We start from the raw sequence: 20,744 nt of genomic DNA, 5'->3' as shown, positions 1-20,744 counted from the left end.
TTAGCTGTCCCCATGGGTTGGTTGGGACTTGTGGAAACAAGTGCTGTGGTGCAAAAGGGAAGGTCAGTCAGTTCAAGTTGTCTGTCGTTTGGGTAGCAGTGCCTGTTGGATGTGTGCGAGCAGCATGCTCTAAGTCTGTCAGTAGCTGGCAAGTTGTGGTCTGTGCTGCATGCAGAACCATGCTGCTGGAAGTCAGCTTAGTCTTTATTTTGCTTAACATCTGGAAAATCTCCATTAACGTATGGTAGTTCAGTTCTGTTTCTGTTTGAACTGTAACTGTCTTCTATTTTTTAATTTACTTTCACAGTAATTAAGTGTTGTTTCATATCCTCAGGGTATGTGTATACAGATACATTCTCTTCCCTACCTGTAGTGACAAGTGTGTTCTTCCCCACTGGCCTCTTCTGTCTTCTCTGAGGTTTCCTGGGTTATGGTTCAGTAGAGGGGAATTTAAAATCTCACTCAAATTACTCCTCTGGTTCTTGGTGCTTCCTTTTATATATTGTGCAGAGCAAAGAAGCCTCTGCTACCTAAGGAAGAGCTGAAAAAACAACATAGTAGAGCTGGGTTGCTGCTGTTGAAGCCCAAGTACCTTACAGCTGCTTAATGCTTGCCAGAGCCTGCAGCATTGAGGAGAGCAGCCTTCCAGAGCTTTCTGTGGCAGCTGATTATGGGGCTCTGGAGGAATTGACTGATTGGTGTTGGTGACACCTGTGGTTCCAGATAAGGTAAACTTTAACTTAAATGCACAAATTCATAGTTTTTGATTGTGGCCCTGTCCAAGTGCACATGATTCATGCTGGTGCTGTGAATGCACACATAGCTGCCCCAACAATGCCATTTGTCCAGTCTTCCTGTTCAGTCAAGTACTGCCACCAAAGTCAGTATAAGAGAATTATTGAATATTTTCTAGGCAAGTGTTAAAGCAGCTTGCTAGTCAGAGTCTTATTCAAAGTCTTTTAAAGACTTCTTTGGGCTGCTCAGTTTGATTGGAGATGGGTTAAAGTGACTGAGTGATGATATGGCCCTTCAAGCTTAGGATTGAGCATTGTTACTCAGTTCTGCATGTGAAGTAGCAGATTTGGTCAGACACTCCTTGCACCATCTCTGGAGCTTATGGTTCTGAGGTCATTTCCCCCTAACCTTCTTACTCAAACCTTTATTTATCATAGCCTTGTTGTTTTTCTTTTTTTTTTTAAATTCAACTTCACTTAGAATGTCAAGTGATGTGCTGTCATCTCAGCAACACAGAAGTGAAGCCATTCTGCACCAGAATTTCTCATCAACAATTTGCCTAAGGAGATATTGGTCAGTGTGTAATAATTTAGCCTTCCCAGACAGCTTCATTGTTTGGTTGTGAATAAGCAGATCCTTCCTGCTGCTCATAATAGATTTTGACATCTTCCATTTAGAAAAAGAAGCACAAAGACTAATGCTGTGATCCTATGACAAACATGTGAGCCTTGCTTCATGGACTGGCAGGGATGAGAAATGTGAATTTGGCATCTCTTCAGTCTTTGAAACAACGCCAGTGTGTTAGGTTGGGTACACAGGGTAAGAAATGGGAAAGTGGAATCTAAATAATATTAAAAAACAAACAAATGAAAAAAACCCACAGTGAATAAGCTTTGCTGTAATAAGAATCTCAGCTTTACAGTGGTTGTACACCCTGTTAACTGAAATGAGACAACATCTTGTTTCCTGAGGGAACTTATTTATCCTCCTGTGACTTTTGTTTGTGGAAATGAGATGCTAATCAGCTTGGTGTCACTAACTAACTTTGGTCAGCTGCTGCTCTTAGTTTTTGCTAATGAATAGCTCTGCTTATGTTCCAGTTATCACATGCTTTTTTTTTAGCCCACATTTTTCTAACTAGACTCGAGATCTTTTCCTCATCTTGCAGTCTGCATCAGTATGCACTGTGTCCTTGTGCAGCAGCAGATAATGCCAGTCGGTTTTAATAAACTATTTTTGAACCAGAGAACATGGATCAAGAAAGTTCTCCTGTGATGACAGTTAATTTTTATTTTAAGCTTTTTCTCAGTCCACTGCTTTAAATATGAAATACTTTATTAGTAAAGGTTTTAAGTTGCTTTCAAGACTTAAGATAAAGCTGGCATAAAATACATCTGAAGGTACATCTAATGGAGTTAAACAAATCACTTTGCAAAGCACTTCATTCTTATGTATGAATGTTTTGGCGAAGACCAGAGACAAGGTAAAGTTAGTCATAACAAATTAGATACTACAGCTAAATAGGGATGAGAGAAGTAAGTGGCTAAAAATATTTTAGGTTATCTGAAATTCAAGCTAAAATTTCTGCTAGCAGCAATGTGGGTAAGTGGTGCTGTTAGAGTTGTCATAGCAGCAGGTTTTTGCGTAAGCTCTGTGGCATGTGTGCCTTCAGCAGTATTCCTGTTGCCTCAAAACTGCAGAAAGAAGTCATGCAAGAGGGGGCTTGGGAATTTGAGGCAGAAGCTCGGAACTGTTAGGGAGAAAAATAACTTGAGAAGTACACTGATGTCAGTGAACTTCCTCTTCTTGTGAATAGTTAACTATTGTTTTGATGAAAATGGTATGGATATTACATCTCCTTAAACCTAATTTTAATGAGGAAGGGTTTTTTTTTTTTTCTTTTCTGTTGGGAAGAAAACAGCAACAAGAGAAACCATATTCTGCTAAGGTTTGCATCACAATTTCCTGTCTCTGTAAAGCTTAAAGTGGAATTTTGAGTCCTATGAGTACTGAATATGCCAATACTGGTTCCTGTTATGTGAAGAGATTGAGATATTTTGATTTGAGTTAATCCCTTCAACAGTGAATATAATTAATATACAGTGCTGTGATTGTCATTGGAAATGCAGATCCTGAAAGGAGGCTTAGCAGCACGGTCATCCTTGTGAAGCCCAGTGCTTTTTTGCTCCTTGTACATTGGCAGTTAGCACAACACTGTTTGCAGCACAGAACTCCAGAATGCTTTTCTCAACAACACAGGTGCAGAGATAAGTGGGCCCTTGCTGGAGATAAGGAGAGATAAGCATGTGGTATGTGAAAAATGAAAGTGGAGAAGTGCTTTGTGACACCATTAGCTATGTGTAATGCTTGGATAGGTGAAAAAGATTGTAACCTGAAAGCAAAGGAATTTTTCTAAGATCTGGTGTGACTGGCTTTCATGGAGTCCATGGCAGATACTCAAATTCCTTGATGTTCTTAGTACCATGCAGCTTTACTGAGTTAAATTCAATTTAAAAAAATGGTTGTATGAGAGGAGAAAAAAGTTCAGATTACTGCATGAACGATCACTTTTGGTAAAGACATTTCTCATACCTCTAAGCTGGGCAGTGGTTAAGGCAGAGCTGGTCAGGCTGCAGCTGTCCAGCACCAAGTGGTTTGTGTGCCAGCTGCTGGCTGCAGGAGACTTCACTAAATATAGGAAAACGCGGTCCTTTCTGCGGGTTCTTTGGTATTTGAGTTATTTGGAAAAGCTCACTAGAGAATCTTTGTGATATGTCTAAGAGAGTTGAAGGCAACTCCTGTGACTGTGGGTGGACAGGTCTATATGTTGCAAAAAAAAAAAAAGGGTTATAGAAATAAGAATTAAAAAGGAAAAGCTGCTGCCAGTCTTTTGTAGCAGTTGGTTTACTAATGTATTTATTTTTGCTTAGGAGCACACCTCTGTTAGAAGATTAAGCAATTGCATGTGAAAGTACATGGATTTTCTATCTAAATCCCTCTGTAAACGCACACTCCTTTTGACTTGCTGAGTACCCATCCCAAGCTATTCCTCAACTATGGTTTCTTATTTTTCTTGCATGCTGAAGCGGTGTTTCTTGTTCAATCTCTAAAGGAATTAAAATCGGTCTTTGGATTAGTTATACTGTGTTTTTGGTACCTACCTCCCTCACATATAAAACTGATTTATGTTTGTTTCATTTAACTTGCCCTTACAAATTTCTGCAGGATTTCATTTCCCTAAAGAAAATACTGACATTGCCTTTCCTCTCTCACCCCAGCTGCAGCAAAATAAAGGATTACATTTTTGCCTGCTCCTAAAAGTGAGGTTTAAATTTGACTTTGCTCTGAAGTTCTACTTAGAATGGTGGCTAAGGTACTTTGTAACCTTGTTGACTAAGTTTCAATACTTTTTGCTGTTTGATCTTGTAAAGCCTCTTTATTGGTTTTCAGTAGACATCTGTTTAAATGATGCCAAGTGAGTATTGCTGTGTTTTGTTCTTTCACTGTGCTGCTTTGGGTGATTTCTTTCAGTATAGTTCAATTTTTGTCACATGTGGAGAACTGTGCATCTTTCACTCTGGCTGCCTTAGTGAGTGCTAAGCAAACAGTACTCAAAATAGAGAAATAGCATACACCAAAAATATTAGCAGAATCTTGACAGGTATTTATTATGTTTTGTCTTTAATTATAAAGTGATTACCCATTAGAGGATCAACCATGTGAAAGATAAATCTGTAAGAGTCATGTAGATACTAATTTAATGATGCTAAGTAGTTAATAATTACCAGAACCCTAGTAATATAAATACGGAAAATACAGGTCTTATAATCCATGTATGGCAAGCTTCTCTTCAGGGTATGTATGGCAAGCTTCTCTTCAGGGTATGAGAGCATTGTGTAAGCTGGTTTGTAGTACAGCTCTCTTCTTTTCAGAATATGAGAGGTAGCACGTGGAGCAGGTACCTTTGTTATTCAGTATTGTCATTCAGTGCACACCTATCTGGAGGTTGTTTTGCAGGGTGCATACTGCCTGTTTGTCCTGAGTTGCCCTTATTTTTTAAGCATTGCTTCCAGAGTCTCAGATTATCACTTGTGAAGTTCCTGGAGTTGAAGAAGTAGCATTTTTTCAAACAGGTCGTATAATAGAGATTTAGTTTTTTTGAGGTAGATATTACATTTGGCCTGGAAAAAGATGGCTGGTTTTTTCCAGCAGCCTTAATACATGTCTAAGCAACAGAGGTATATGTTATGACAGTGCTGGGAATACATTTTCCCCTCAGTTATTTGCTGCTATTAAAGGTACTTGGTGGAATTTTTTTTGAATCATCTTTTGATCTTCATTCCGCTCTGTAGAACAGAGAGGTGGGATTTAATGTGCAGAATAAAGCACTAATTGACCAAAAAGAGCTTTGATTCCATTAGCTTATGGATGAGTGGGGAAGGTTGATCACTTGGCAAAACTGCCAAGTTAGCTGTCTTTGCTCGCTGGAGGCAGCCTGAGACTTGTTGCAGATGTAAATGAAATGGCATTTTGCTAAGTGGAAGATGGAAGGCGGGTGCCAGGCTGTGCTGGGCAGCTGCAGCTTAAGGTGAGAGAGGAGACTGCTGTACTAGTGAAGGGGACAGCCGTCGTACCATCTTTGTGTGGGTGGTCACTGTGCAATGGCAAGAAACCAGGAAGCTGGTTTGTGTTGGATGTGGCTTAGCAGCATTTCTGCTGCTGCTCTGTTTCTGGGTTTGCCTAATCCCCTGCAAATTTGTCCCAGTGGTCCATCCTCTCAAATCCAGAACAGTTAATTTGCTCAGGATGCCCTGCATGCTCCTAGAGGCCCAGCTCTTTCATTGACTGACATGTGGTCTGTAACATAACTAGGATGCAATCTATTGATTACTTTGACAGTTAGGATCAAAGCTGAAGCTTATGCTGGAAGTTGGCTCGCAGGGAGCTGCAGCAGGGATTGTATAACAAGACCCTGGGAGAGGAGAGATGACGCAGGCTCTGTTTAGGACAGAGGCATGCTGTACTATGTATAGGTTCAAGCTAATTAAGCTTGAATGAAACTGGTGGTGGTTTTTTTTTTCTATAGCCTAATTACCATTTTTCATTTTCCTGTCTATAGCCAGAATTTGTTTGTGTTGTAGGATTTAGAACACCATTCAATTGTCAGAGGTATCTCCATAGAGCCATTTAGGCTAAACTTCTGCCTTTCAGTTCCATGTCAAAGAAAAAATAGGGATTCTTATAGTGTGCCACGGGAAACCACTTATTTGCTGATTGAGGGTAACTTCTAAGGAGGAGCCACTTGTTGAGACTTGCTCTTGCATACTTTATATTGCTGATTGCTGCAGTAAAAAGAAATAAAAAATGCCCTGGAGTAAAATTATTTTTCATAAAATTATTGATAGTAATGCAGCCTTGTGTTATAACTCTGCGCTATTGATCTGAGCAGCCCCAAGCGTAGTCACTGTGCAAAGTCCATTTCTGCATTTCCGTGTAGGAGGTCGGGCCTGAGGCAGCCCTGAGCAGTTCAAGGAGACTTTATGGTTGCTGTGCTCTTTGATGGAGGATAGTGCATAACTGCTTCTCTTCTGTTTTCTACTTTCGTGTTTGGAAGCTTTGTCGTCCTGATCCACTTTGTATAAGTTTGTATTCAAAGCTGATACATAATACTAAAGTAGATGTTCCCTGATGGTTCTGCATGTCTAATTTCAGAACTGACCGCTCCCGAACATTTTCTGATTTTCCTCTGCTAAGGTCATTACTGTCCAGTCTGTCATTTTTACAATATGAAATATTCAGCAGGAATACTAGTTTAAGGTATTTTGCCACTTCTCCTTGGGATTTCTTCCTTTCCTTACATTCATAATTTGTATTTGGCATCCTGTACTGGGCATGATTTCCAGAGCACAGCTGTTTCTGGAGTACCTGAAGCAAACTCTGCCAAGCTTATCCAAATTCAGTTCTAGTACAGATATAACTTAGAGGAAATTTACACTGCTCAAGCAGAGACAGATCATTCATTTTTTTATATGTCTGTATTTTCCAGAGAACACAGCAGCAATGTCATGGATAAATTTCAGGGACGTGTCAGCCAAATAGGACAGGAAAAACCCAATACTGACTAACCAGGCAGCAGGATATTTATGTGCCTTTTCATAAGATATCCCCCAGTGTACACGCAGGAAGCTTTAGAGCTGTAACTTAACAAAGTGCTGGGAATAATTTTTAATGTGGTGCTTTGCCTTTGCCCTCTTTGAAGATGCTGTGATCTAGGTTTTTTGGTAGAAGTATACGTTTAGCAGGGCTGAGCTCCACCATGTGTCCATGAGTTTCTTCTGAACAGCCTTCTCCTGCATGTACTCGATTTAACTCCTGACTGGTGGAGCAGAAGAGAAGTGAACCAGTATTACCTGTTGCCCCATGAAGAGTCTCCATGTGTTGTCACATGCTGCTCTCAATTTGCTCTGATGCTCTTGCAAACTGACAAACTTGCTGTAAAACAATGGTAAAAGCCATTGCCTTTTCCAGACACCTGGTTTTGTCTTGTTTTGTGCTGTGCTGCAGCATGTAGTATTTTGTGCTATTTCAGAAGAGCTACAAGCTCTGGATAATTGTGTTCTGGAATATATATGTATACATATATATTACCAGTAATGTGGTTTGTTGCTTATCATATAAGCAATGTCTCCACCCTCCAAATTTTTTGATAGGGAGCGAGTGATTTCTTTGCTTGGAGATGTCCCAGGCTGAATTTGACTTTTTCAGCATTTTGTAAGTATTGTAACCAATGGAGCAGTGAGGTTTGTTTTTTATTTTAGCACCACATGGAAAAATCAGCTCTTCATCTTTGGTGCCTACAGAAGCATAGCTCTTTTTTTGTCCTTCTGCTTACTACCAGCAGCCCTCTTTGGCTAAAAATTAGTAAATAATTTTCAGTGCAAGAAAAATGTTACTAACTCCTTTCTATATGAATTAGTTGAAAATGAATAAAGCATTTGGAACTTAAGTATAAGCTGTAACTGATTAGAGATGTGTTCCACTGTCTTTCAGGAATGGACAGTAAATGTGTGTGCATTGTGCAATGCAATGCATAAAATGTACAGGCATTCTCAAAGTAATTTAAACCTTTTTCAGTCATTTTATGTATGTCTGGAGATACAAAGCACTCTTGCCTGTATCTCCATTAGTTCTATGTGTTCTCTGTAGGAAGTTCTCTGAGCTGTTCCCAGCTGCTTGTTCTCACTCCATGGCTTCTAGTTGTTGTTGTTTGTTTTGGCATATGTTTTATTTCTTACACGTGTTCATCTTTCTTCCTGTGGTCAGCTGAATGGGTTACAAGGCTGAAAACAATTTCCCTTATTTGATATCAAAGAGAAAAGTGAAGTAAATTTTGCATGGAACCTATATGCCAGTCTCACAGATGTGTGTTGGTGTCTCAGAGAAACTGGGATTGCTTTTCTGCAGGGAAAGAGGCTTTCCCTGAGACAGGGATAGCAATAACATGTTCCTTGCTGTATTTTGACACAGGGTGTGTTCTATCTGAGATGCCTTCATGCGTGTGAGGGGACTGAGTTTCGGGGATGATAGTCGTGAGAAATGATTTGGAGTTCTTCCACATGAAGGAACCTCTGAAGTGTATTATAAAAACAACCTTTGTACTTCACTGTAGTGTTTTTCAGCTGGCAATGAAGAGTTAGATTATGAAAGCTCTGAAGCAGTGTGTGAGTTCCTAAATCCATTTTCTCAAAAGTGACTTGGCATTTTAATCACAGGCATTCTTGGTGATTGCTGGATAAAGGAGCTGGTGTGGTGTGTGTGGTATTTGGAAGATTACCTTATAAACAAACAGAATGCATGGGGTTCTAGTAATTGTGAACTACTTAAAACCATTGTTAGTATCTACATGTCTCTTATATAAGCCTCCTTTTTATTGTACAGATTTATTTATTTTGTTGCATCTTTCATATGATTTATCCCCTAATGGATAATCATAGTAAAAGTTATTGAAGATGGAAAGAAATACATCACTGTTTTCACTTGAAAGCTGAAATGCCCGGAGGGCAAACGTCACAGAGCTGTTATTTTCATGGCATTAGCTAGTTTAAAATGCTGTCTGATTCCACACTATGCAAGCAGCAGATTTGTGGCTCACACTCTTCTGAGTAAGTGTGCAAACAGCGTGCAATGTGCCTCTTGGACGTGGCCGAGTCCAATTTCACAAACAGCGTTTTCAGTAAGATCTTGATATTTGCCTATTTTCTCACTATTTAAAAGATTATAATGCCAGGATTGTATCAGCGTTGGCTTAGCTTTCTTTAAGGAACCCTTTTGTTTCCTGAAAGAGATCAATTCCATTCAGCTCTGCAGGCAGCAGTCACTTTGTCAGAGGAGGTAGAAAAACTTCTTTTGGGAATACAGTATTGAACTTGTCTGATCCTCAGGACTTGCCAGAGAAGGCATTTTCTAAAGCATGCACTAAAAGCAGAAAGAAGAATAATGGTAAACCAAATTACTGCAAATGGCAAAGAGTTATTGCTGAAGGGTAAGTACTTCATGTTGATATTAATATCCACAGAGGATTATAGTGTTCTGAAGCTATCAGTGTATCTTAACTGAAGAGTGAAATCATTGTACTTTCTGAAGCAGTGGGCTATTACATTCCTAAATCCTTTGAGTTGCGAAGTATTAGCTAATTTGTTTGGTAGAACTGTTCCCTAGCCTAGATTTGCAAAGTAGTAGAAGACCAGTAGTAATTTCATGCCTTTTTATTTAAGGAGAAATCAGCTATCTCTGCTTAACTGTTCATTTAGTTATTTACTTTGCTGCAGCCTAAGTGTTGTGTAGGTTGTGTGGGAAAGCTTTGTCTCTTTCCTTCACGCAGACCACAAACACAGTGTTTGGAACTCTGAACTGTTTCAGAAGAACTAATATATTATCAGCAATACAGCTTTTAACTTATCTTTGGTAAAACCGTGCTTTGTGTAGCTTTTGCAGGTGCTGAAGCTGGTGAGTGTAAATGTGTAGATATCTGCAGCGTAGTGCTTAAGAATCACTTCACTTGTTGGGGTAAAATCCAGTAAATACAAAATTTTAATGAGAGTGCTAATCCATAGTGAAGTAAATAATGTTATGTGCTAGTCTTATAGCAGTGAATGAGCAAATTACACTCTTAAAAATACCCACAAGTATCAATAGTTTGGCTTTCAACTGCAGATTCTTCTAGAAGTAAACATCCAGCTGTGGCATATGAGAGTTCAGTATTGTCAGTGGAAGTGGTAGTTTGAGCCTGCTTAAAGCACAGTTTCCTTTTGCTGCCTAAAAGCTGTCTGGGTAGAGCTCACTGATCTGCCCTTTCATTCTGCTGTTCTCTCCTCCCACGCAGCCTTGTTGCATGCATTGCTATCTTAACATGGTGGTCCCTTCATGCACTTTAACTATTTTAGTACTTTGCTGCTGAAGGCAGAGGTATCAGGGTTCTTGAACTGCTTGGAAAAGACAAGAAAATTATTTTGGCTTTTCTGTTCAGCAACACTCGGTTCTGCAGAACTTCACTGTTATTGTATGGTATGAGGAGAGCTATCTGAGCGTTGCACAGCCTTTATCAGGGAACCGAGTTTTATCTTGTGGTACAGTTGTTTGGGGAAGTATTATCACTACTAACACTTGGAATTTGCTTTGTCAAAAACTGTCACAACGGTTCCTCTTAATAACAACAAACAAATTGAAAAAAGAACCACAACAAAACAACAACAAACCCTGAAGTGTAATGGAAATGGGTTTGGACAGCTTTTTTTTAATGGAAGTTTAATCCTTAAAGCTGTGAACAAATGTCTGCACAAAATTGCATTGACTAATAAAACTATTTGGTTGTGCTGTAAAGAAATATTCTACCTGAATATAATTTGTTTGCAGCAATCCCATTGTTTCCATAACTTTTCCTGCTCTAGAATATCCATCATGTGTGTATCCATTTGCATCCGTGGGAGCCCTTGGGAGAACAGTAAGTCTAGCAAACTGTTCTTGTTTTTGGGGCAAAATTTCCAGCTGAATTCTGGATAATTTTCAGCTTGCCAATATGCACATACAGGGGATGCTCTCCAGGGGTCAACAGATTGAGCTGTTTTGTCCTGACTAAAGAGTGAGGTACACGATTAGTTGAACATAACTGCCTAGTGTTTAGATAGCTGAAATTAGGCTAAAGGAATCCCATTCCAGCTGTTTGTGTATCCATTCTAGTTTCTAACTGTTAATTTGTAGATGAAATACTAAAACTATAAGGGATAGATTAAATATATAAGATGTAGCAATGTTCTCTGTGCATGAAAACCTCTCCATTTATCTCTAGCTGTCACAGGCTTTGTGACCAGTGATGTTTGAAAAGTGCTGCTAGCTGCTGTGCAGCCTGTCTCATTACAAAAATACTTTTGCTGTAGTGTGCAGAAAGGAACCTGTATGTGTATAGTAAAATTACAAACAAGACATTAGCTCTTATACTGCTCCAGAAATGAAACTGTGTTGTGGGAGAAGACTTTAATTTGAGCTTCTGTTTTTTTAGTGAATCTCTGCTGTTCCTCAGTTATGAAGAGGTAAATGAACCAACAAGTTCCTTCCTTTTTCAGACCTAACACTTCAGTTCTAGCTCTGATTTCAAAGGATGTAATACATAAATTGAGAATTAGAATTGTTACTTTAGGCAGGGAGAATGGTGGGCACTCAGTATATTGTCATCACAGCTTGTAGCTGTAACTGGGGGCTTTGTCCAGCTTGCCTGCCCTGCAAAGCACATTGGAGAGACTGGGTTCCTCTTGAGATGCTCTGAGTGCAGGTGTGATGGGAGGATGGTGTATGTGCCTCTGCTGACTTTCATTTAATCAACCCAGATATGTGCCTGTAAAAGCAAAGTAGTGTGGATTTGTGATCAAAGTGCTCTTGGGAATACTTTTTAAAAAGTTTTAAGATTAATTTGCATTACTGTATTTTTCCTTGTTCTATGTGTTGCTTAGACAAAAGCTAGTCGTACAATGTCCATCTGTGCCTTCAGCATGCCTTAACTTGTCATGTAGATAAAGCACCTTGTAAGATGGATAAATCACTCTGTAAGAACTAGCTGAATGTTTCTGGATTAGTCATGTCCAAAAGGATATACTAATTTCATTTAACTGAGCATGATGAAGGACTAGGGGAGTGGTAGTTTTCTTTCAGGGAGTTTGGGAACTGACAATAGAAGAGAACAAAACCTTAACAGGTGAAGTCATGCAGCTGCTCCTGCCAGCTTCTCAAAGGGATGATTATTCTTGTACCAGTCTGGCCGAGTACACTTTATCACTGTGAAGCTTCCTGGTCTTTCTTTACGATAGTTGCACTGTGCCTAATTGTTTGGCTTCCTTTTATACTTGCTGATCTGTCATTCTTATCGTTATTTTAGCCTTTGTCTGTAGTTTTCCTTGAATTCTTTTTGTTTTTTTTAATCCTTCACTAACCAAAATGCAATGGCTTTCAACGAAGTCTTGTGCATACAGTGTTCTAGTGGGAAAACTGTTTCTCCATCCCAATGTGTCCAGAAACAACACAATAATGTGGACTCTGTCCTCTGTTTTTAGCCTTCTCCAAAAAGCTTAGGTTGTCTAAGACAATAACAAAATAAAACCTGTCCACCGACTGCCTGGTGCAGCTCTGCCACCATGGCAACCAGGTAAATGTTGGGTAAAGATTTGGACATCCTTTAATTATTTTTGTTTTGTCTCCTGGCCTTATGTGTTTGAGTGTATAGGAGCGTGCATACTTAGGATTTTTAGGTTTTGTTTCATTGGACATCTTTGAAGTTTTATGGAACGCATGCGATTCACACGATGAATGCTGTTCTGTAGACCTGTGTCCATGCCTGGGTGGGTGAGCTGTAAAAAGCTCAGGGAACTGTGATGGAGAACTGAAGATAGACTGTACAATTGAAGTGGTGGCTGTAAATGGAATGATTTGGTTTGGAAGAGAATTGGCAGGATTCAGAAGGTATTAATAATTTAATAATTAAGAAGCCTTCATTATTGAAAGATAGTGAAGACTGAGAAGTAATGAAACAAGTGAAAACATCAACCAAATTGGAATGTAGTTTACATACCTAAAAATAATAATAATTTTAAAAAATTAGTTAGGAATTAAGGCAAATAAATTATTCTCTGTTGCAGAGTATGTAGCTCTCTCTTTATGAAACGTTCCATGCAAAACAGTTGCATCATGAAAACTAACACTGCATAGCTACTGTCCAAGACCAAAGGCTCAGTAATTAAGGATGTGGAAAACAGTACCTGTGTCACGAGATGGTGCTTATCCAGGAGACTTCATGCTTCAGAATGTAAGCTATCCTCACGTGATGCTGGGGCAAGAATTCCCTGGCGTGTCTTTCCGAGGTCACCTCCGCTCTCTTCCAAAACTAACGGAGATAACAAGCTCTTCCCATGCAAGTAAGTCTGTTTGAAGGTGCTGGTATTGCTCATTGGCAAACAAAATATACTGGACAAATATTTTATTGTATTTTGTATTACATGCTTTGCTACGCTCCATCTGATTTTATTTTGGTCAAAGGACACTTGTGATTCTTGTTGAGGAAATTGGAAACGGAATATAGAAATCACTAGAGGAGATCAGATGAATGCTTTGGTGATGTGTTTTAGAATGTGTATGAAAGGCAGAGACTACACTGAATGTACAACAGGTAGTGAAGGTGATTTTGGCTACCATTTAATTAGCTTTTCTTAACTTTTCAATATAGTACTCTTTTTGATGTGGGACACAACTTTGCAGCACCCAGATCCACCTATTGGTAAAATTAAAAGATTGATGTCCTTCCACAGAATTTGAATGTAAACTTACCATGCCTGAAAATGGAGGATATGGAGCACAGTGTTTGAGAAGGGAGTTAATGTTCATAGAGAAAAACGCCCTAGCAATTGCAAAAAACAATACTCTAATTCCAGTCACTTGTTTTACTGATTTTTCTATTGCAGTTAGCTTTGTTTGGGCTTCCATTGGGCAGAAAGGTACCCAGAGCAATCCCACCAAGGAATTAAATTCAAAAGGAAAGGCAAGAGGGAAGGAATTTGGTGATGCTAGAAAACACAAATGGTGAATAGAGAGGAGTCAGATGTTCTTTTTGAGAGAGACGTAGAGCTTCTGAAGAGTCCAATTGTGAAAAATCCTGAAGTGGAGTAAAATGAAGATGTGTGGCCTGGCATTTTGAATGAGCAAAGCAATTGTCATCTGATCTGAAAATCTGGGATTGAATGTATGGGTTGTCTTGACAACGGCGTGATTTAATATACTTAAAAAACAAAACAAAACAAAACAAAGCTCTATAAGCATTATAAATAATGGAATACCCATTTTGCTTTCGAGACAGTGATAAGCAGGTTCTGTAAGGTGAAAGAACAAAGAAATCCAGGACATCAAATAATTTTTAAATATTATTTTTATTTAAAAAAAGAAGAGTTACTGAAGTGAGTACGTAAGAGGTGAGAAAACAAAGTGTAATGAGGTACTGCACAGACTAAACTGCTCAATTTTGTTAGTCAAATAGACCGCCCGTTTTCAATTTCATAAGTAAAACTTGTGACTCAATTTCCTCAGCAAGAATAGCAACTGTGCTTTGATCAAAATAGAATAGAATGGACTTCAGCACAGCATGCAATATGTACTGCAATAAAATTGGTCTAGTATGCTCTCTTTGCCAATCAAAGACCTAACGCATACAGCAAGCAAGCAATTATTATGGCTTGTTTACTAAATATTTGTCTCACTGGAATTGAAAAACAAGTAATTTTCATACTGTGTTGCTAAGCCTACAGTTGTTTTTTCCAAGTCATGCAGAAATTTTACAATATACAGCAACATCTCTTACATTGTATTAAAGTGTGCAGGTAGTCTGAGCCCACTTGTGCAAGGCAGCTGCTGTGTCACATTTTGGTGTTGTGAGAACTGTGAGAAAAGCAATAGGCTCATAATCACAGTGCACTGCTATCTACAAGTGCTTATGGTCAGCTTGATGGTTATTGCAAAAACTTACTAAGACATCTGTTGTTTGTGGTTTCTTGTTTTCCCCTAACAGCTTTGCCTGAAGCACCTGTGTGCAGCTTCAAGCAAGCAGCGCTTCTTCCCTCGCATTACTTGCCCTCAGTAAGAACAGCACTGACATTTGTCCTATTATTTTGCCCATAGCAATTACTTGTAACAGCATGGTGGTATATGCTGGTCCATGTGAGTAGGGGAGGAGTTGTGTGTTTGCCTTCTAGATTAATTCTGTAAGTTGATTTAGACTTCAAAATGCAGAAATGCGTTCGTTCCTGTTATGCTAAATTATTTTAATATGGCCTTTTTCAATTGATTACTATAGTTGTTGAAAACATGCACCAAAAAATCCAGATCTTTACTCTTGTGCTTTTTATATATTCAGTGTGTTGTACTTCAGCTTGCATTTGAGACAATCCATTTTTCCTTTCATTTTCAATTTCTTTAGTGGTTACTGTTTTTGTAAAGAGAGATCATTCCTTGGATTGATTTTCTCTTAAGGAGACACTCTTGGAAATCTTAGTTTGTATTGGCTGAAAGAGCAGGGAGGGAAGAGTTATAGGCAAAAGAAAGGAATTTTTGTAAGGGGAGCCACAGGTCAGAGAACTTATTGCTGGAATCAACTTCATTTTTTTTCTTTTTAATTTTGGCAGAGATAATTTTGTATCATTGTGCCCTTTATTCATTTAATTTCTACCTATTTCAGAAAGATCTACTGATCTCTCAGGTTGTCTTATGCTTTACTTTTACTATATCTGATGTTAGGTCTTAATCTGAAAGAGGAGTGAAGAATGCGCAGCCTGCATTCAAAATACAATAAGGATTCACAATACTTCATGAAGTGAGCATGTTTTGAGATCTAGAAATTAGTTGGCATGGGTGGGGGAGGGGGAAAATAATAAAGAGAAGAAAAGAGTCGGAAAAAGAAAAGAGGTTTCTGGTTAATATTTACAAGTATTGTAATAACAGAGTTTGGTCTTGGTATTGTTCAGTTTCATTAGATCTACCCAGTGTGTTTGCACATGGTGCCCAAACGGTTCTCTTGGCTTCAGTTTTTCCGGGTGCAAAAGAAGTGTCTTTTCATTTGTCACAGCTCTGTGTAAGAAGCAGTTATCAAAGGAAACATTTGAGAACAGAGGTGCACACAGCAGTGTAGCTGTGCCCCTGCTTGTACGCTTTGCTTTGCGGTGACTTGCTCATCTGCTTTACTGAAAACAGGAACAGAAACAGAAGAAACTCCTTTGTCAGTGTAACAGCTCTGATATAGGTTCTGTTGCATAACATGAGATACTAAAACAAAACAGATTAAGTTGAACAAACAAGTTTATTCCCTGTGGTTTCTGATGTCAGCATTAAAAAGTTTCCTTGGGAATTCTCTTGCTCTTTCCAAAACCTATTTTTTTTTTTCTTTTCAGGTCATGGCAACCATAAAGAAAACAGCCCTTTTCTCAACAGTTCAGAAGCCAGCAAAGGAGGTGATTACTATGACAAAAATCTGGCCCTGTTTGAGGTAATTTCTGACTGTTTTTCACAGTTTTGATGTGATTTGTGATCTTCCAAACCGGGAGAGACTGAACACATGTTATTTATCATTCAGTGGAATGTGGAGCGTTGCAAAGGCTCAGGTGCTTTGGTACCTAACTCTCACTGTTGGGGAACCTGATATCTAAAAGCCTTTGGTGTGTTTAAATCTATAAAGTACTAAAACATAATGGTAGCAGAAGTGACCTGAGTAGTTTAAACAGCAAAGCTGTGGTTACACCAGCTGGACCCATACAAAATTGAGCACAGTCGTCCTCCTCACCTCACTGGCACTGCAGTAAGTGAAAATATGTCATGGTCTGCCAAGACCAAGTTTCTAAAAGGTATTTTCAGAAGTTGAGGTTCTGGGGAGCAGTGCAGAGAGTATGTGATTGGCTCTGCAGCTGTTTTCCAGCAAAGCTCCTGAATAATGGCTTCACAGCCATCCTGGGAACTTGCACCCTATGTTTCACATGCTGGGAACTCAGCTCCTATGCCCAGCCAGGTTGACCCCTGCAGAGTTCAGCTGTGTGGCACTGAGCCTAACACAAACTTATGTGCCTGCTGCCCTGGAAACACTACAACTTTGTTTTTATGGCAGTGTGCTTGAGCTAAAGACTTTGAAGCATGCTCCCAGCTCTGGTGTCTCCTTCCTCCAAAGCACAGTAAGTTTGTGATCAGGATGAACTCACTTGCATGTTGTGGAGGGCTGGCAGTTTGTGGAATTTGATCTGCTGTTACTTACAACGCCTGCTTTTCTCATAAGCAACAGCACAGCAGGACTGCAGGCTGTTTCTGTACTACTAAAGAGGAGGAACAGAACATCCCAAAGGCTATGCTGCCCAACTGAATGGGGAGCATGTTACCTCAACCTCTTTCTGGAAGTAATCATAACCAGATTTTTGAAGATGAAACCTGTAGATTTCACAGATGAGATCTGAGGAAGGAGTAAGAAAAGGGATACTTAGCTCATGGCATCCTTTCAACCATTCGGAGTGGGTTTATGCATCAGATCCTCCTAGAAACTGTTCGTGACAACACATGAAGATACGATAAAGCTCCAGACAATGAAATCTGTCTTAATCAGCTTTTTATTTTCTGTATAGAGAGTAATTTCTCTTTGCCTTGCATTACATCTTGTGCAATTTGACATGTGAAGCATTTCAGTTTCAGAGAGAGAGAGTAAGGGAGTGACTTTGTCCTGGTTTTGTTTCTTTGCAGGCTAGCTGTTTCACTGGGCTGCTTTTTTTTTTTTTTTTTTTCCTTCTTTGTCTGAGGAAAGTATTTGTTTGCATGGAGAAGCCACAGATTTGGCCTTGAAAATGCTTTCAGAAGCAGATGTTGGATGGGAAGAATGTAAAACTGTGAGGCACTGCAGATGTGGCTTCTGGGATTTAAAAAAAAAAAAAAAAAATCTAGATCCACATAAATAAGATTACAAAGTTTGAAAAATATAATAAAACAATCAGACCTCAGTCTGCAATGACATTGCTGCCTTACTTGTAAACTTGACCCTTTTAAAAGTGTATCTCTTTTTGTCAATTATGTTAGAGCTGCATATAAGGCATGTATTCAATTTCTTACAGCCACAGAGATCAGAATTTGTCTTTACTGATACAATTTGTTTTATCAGTACCTAAGGAGAAGGGGGGGGGGGTATATAATGCACACCTGTTGCCATTTCCTAGCAGAATTGCCCTTGTTTCAGAAAATAAATTCTCTCATCAGTGCAATTAAATACTCTCTGATTCCCTTGCTTTTACTCATGGAAGGCCTGACCCCAGCAGCTCTCCCTCAATGCTGTGACTCACAGAAGTTGACTGGTTGTCTTCTCCCACAGGAAGAACTTGATATACGACCAAAAGTGTCATCTCTGCTTGGCAAGCTGGTCAACTACACTAATCTTACCCAAGGTGTTAAGGAACATGAAGAAGCAGAAAACACTGATGGTTCCAAGAAGAAAGTATCAAAAGTGAGTAAAGATTCTTTCCATGGCCAGCTAATCAACTTAGTGATTCCATGTGTGGTTTTGGAGAACTGGACTCCTTTCCGCTTTATCTTAACTTCTGTAGTTTGAAGGTGTCATGATAGCTTTGCAAAGAGCTCGCTGGTAAGTAGTAAGATGATAAAAACAAAAACAAAACTGGAACCAAAACAGTGGTTGGGGATAATGCACTACAATACCGTTGCATATACCCAGTATGGATTTAGATAGATAGGATATGCTTTTAGCAGCGAGTCAAATCAACAGTGACAAAAAAAGCCCACGACTTTTTCACAGCGCTGGTTTAGGTTCCTGGAAGCATTTGAGATCTGTGAGCCTGGTAGGTATGACACAGGGCTTGCAGGAGGCAACACCCCTCAAGAGTGGTGGGTGGAGGTCAGATTGGGCGCCCTGGGGCAGCTGAAGTATCATTGTGGTTGCCAGGGGTTTAATCAACTGAATTCCACCCCAAAGGATCTGAATTGAGATCTTTAGCCTCTTTGGGCTGGCTATAGTAACTAAGCTGAAGGTGGGGTTTGATTGTTGGTTGTTTGATTTCTATCCCAAGCACTGTGTTCTAACTGCTGTTCTTAGTGGTCTGGCAGCCAGGCAAGCACTTCAGTTAGTGCTCAAACTTTTACTGGTATGGTTGCATTTGCAGGCCTATCGGTTTGCTTGCAATTTTTTTTTTTTCTTTCAAAAGAAAATTTTAAAAACTGAGATAGCATTTGAATCCTACAGATTTCATCCTACAGCACTGTCAGAAAGTCTTCGGGTGTTTCGAACAGAAAGAAGTGATAATGCTGAAAAACAGCACTGTTGTTCTCAAAGAGGAAACGTGTAAATCCCTGCTGACTGCTGGATTCCAGCTTTCTTACACACATTGTTTCTTCACTCTGCTTGTTTTTACACTCATGTTAATAAAGTTACTTAGTCAACATGATTCTTGAAGCTAAATTTTATCCAAGACCACAAATGCTAAAGTATTGTGATACTGTGGTCAGTATGTCATCACTACAGGTCTGAGTGAAGGTTGTCTAGGTACTGTAACTGGGTTTTGGTACTTCAACCTTACTTTTAAAAAATAATTTAAACATTTTAACTATTGCTTTTGTATGGTACTTAGTATTATGTTAACTGTTGAGTCTGTTCAAAGTTTTTACCTTCATATAACCAATATGAAATTTCATCTGCATCTATGTGCAGCATGCTTTTGAGGGAAATAAAGCCAAAGATCAGCTGTTAATATGGTGATGTTGCATAAAACAAAACAAAAAAATAAAATTACTTCTTGTGGATTCATTATTATCTTAACAAAGGTAAAATGAAGGGAGATTCAAATAAGTACAGCCATTACCATTTGAAACAGTTCTGTGCATTTTTCCCATTTATTTCCTCATCCACTGCCCATCCAGGATACCAAAGTAAGATGAAGTCTAATCTGAAAGCTCATCGCTTATTTTTGTGTTGACAAAGAATTAGGAGAATTTGGTGGTGTAGTGTAATGTTGGTTAAAGAAGTTACAGTATAGCTTTGTAGGAAAGAAATGCAGCAAATAACAGGCAAGTGAGAGTTTGTTTTTAACTTAAAGGCAAGACAGTCCTTGTGAAAGCTCTGCTTCTTTGGTAACATGCACTTTGGGCTTCTGGTTGTCCAAAATTATGCCCTACTAAAATGTGTGCTTACAGACTTCTCAGATGGTTGCTGTAAAGTGAGTTGGGTAACTATTCCAAAAGTGACAGTGTCATCCTGTGTTAATATCTCAGGATTTTCAATGTAAACACTGTATTTTCCTTAAGTGAATATTTGCTTAACTTGTCTGTCTCGGAGATAAATTCCATCAATTGCAATATCATAACAGTAGTTTGAATTTCTTATCCCCATCTTGTCTTAAGCAGTATGAGAGTTTAAACATCTTGTAGAATATAGTTGAGTTCTTGACCAATCATTATGATTAAAAACTGAAAATTCAAAACTAGCAACTATACAGTGCTGTACACTATAATTGTTACAGAACCGTACAGATGAGAAGCAGGTGGCACATCCTGGTTTTGAGCATTAGCTTTGATAACTGATTCATTGCTGAGTATTCTGTCAGCTGTGCTCAGCATGTGTCCAGCTGGTGTGACCAAATGTGAGCTGCCTGTCCTGTTGTGTCACTTACTGGAATTGGCATCTTGTAGACCAGAAGTGGAGTGAGGAGGGCTAGCAGACTCTAGATCTGGTATCCCCCAAATCGTACCCTTTTAAATTAGAGAGGAGAGCATGAGAAAGTGCACAAAACTGTGTGCACATCTCGTACAGAAATCCGAATGGCAGGTGTTTAAAAAAGAAAAGAGATCTTCCAAATGTTAAGCTTAAATGAGCAGAGAATGATGTGCTTTGCCTTGTTCGTGACATCTGCTTTCTCAGGTGACACAACCAAAGGAGACTTGACATTTCCACA

At 39.1% G+C, this 20,744-nt stretch overlaps 1 protein-coding gene across 3 annotated transcripts in view; it reads left to right on the top strand.

The window, feature by feature from the left end:
- SLC12A4 (solute carrier family 12 member 4) overlaps positions 1–20,744 on the top strand; it is a 47,275-nt gene that overhangs the window by 2,858 nt on the left and 23,673 nt on the right. For 2 of the 3 annotated variants that reach the window (XM_048958404.1, XM_048958406.1), the window contains exons 2-3: positions 16,209–16,303; positions 18,155–18,286. In XM_048958404.1, coding sequence (XP_048814361.1) covers positions 16,209–16,303; positions 18,155–18,286 — 227 coding nt within the window. Of the gene's footprint in view, positions 1–12,936; positions 13,194–16,208; positions 16,304–18,154; positions 18,287–20,744 lie in introns of those variants that run through there. The other variant, XM_048958405.1, reaches the window with a different exon arrangement.

This window comes from Lagopus muta, chromosome 12 (assembly GCF_023343835.1).
Source record: "Lagopus muta isolate bLagMut1 chromosome 12, bLagMut1 primary, whole genome shotgun sequence".
Lineage (NCBI taxonomy): Eukaryota > Metazoa > Chordata > Aves > Galliformes > Phasianidae > Lagopus > Lagopus muta.
The sequence above is the reverse complement of the archived record's forward strand: the minus strand, read 5'-3'. Positions and strand labels throughout refer to the sequence as shown.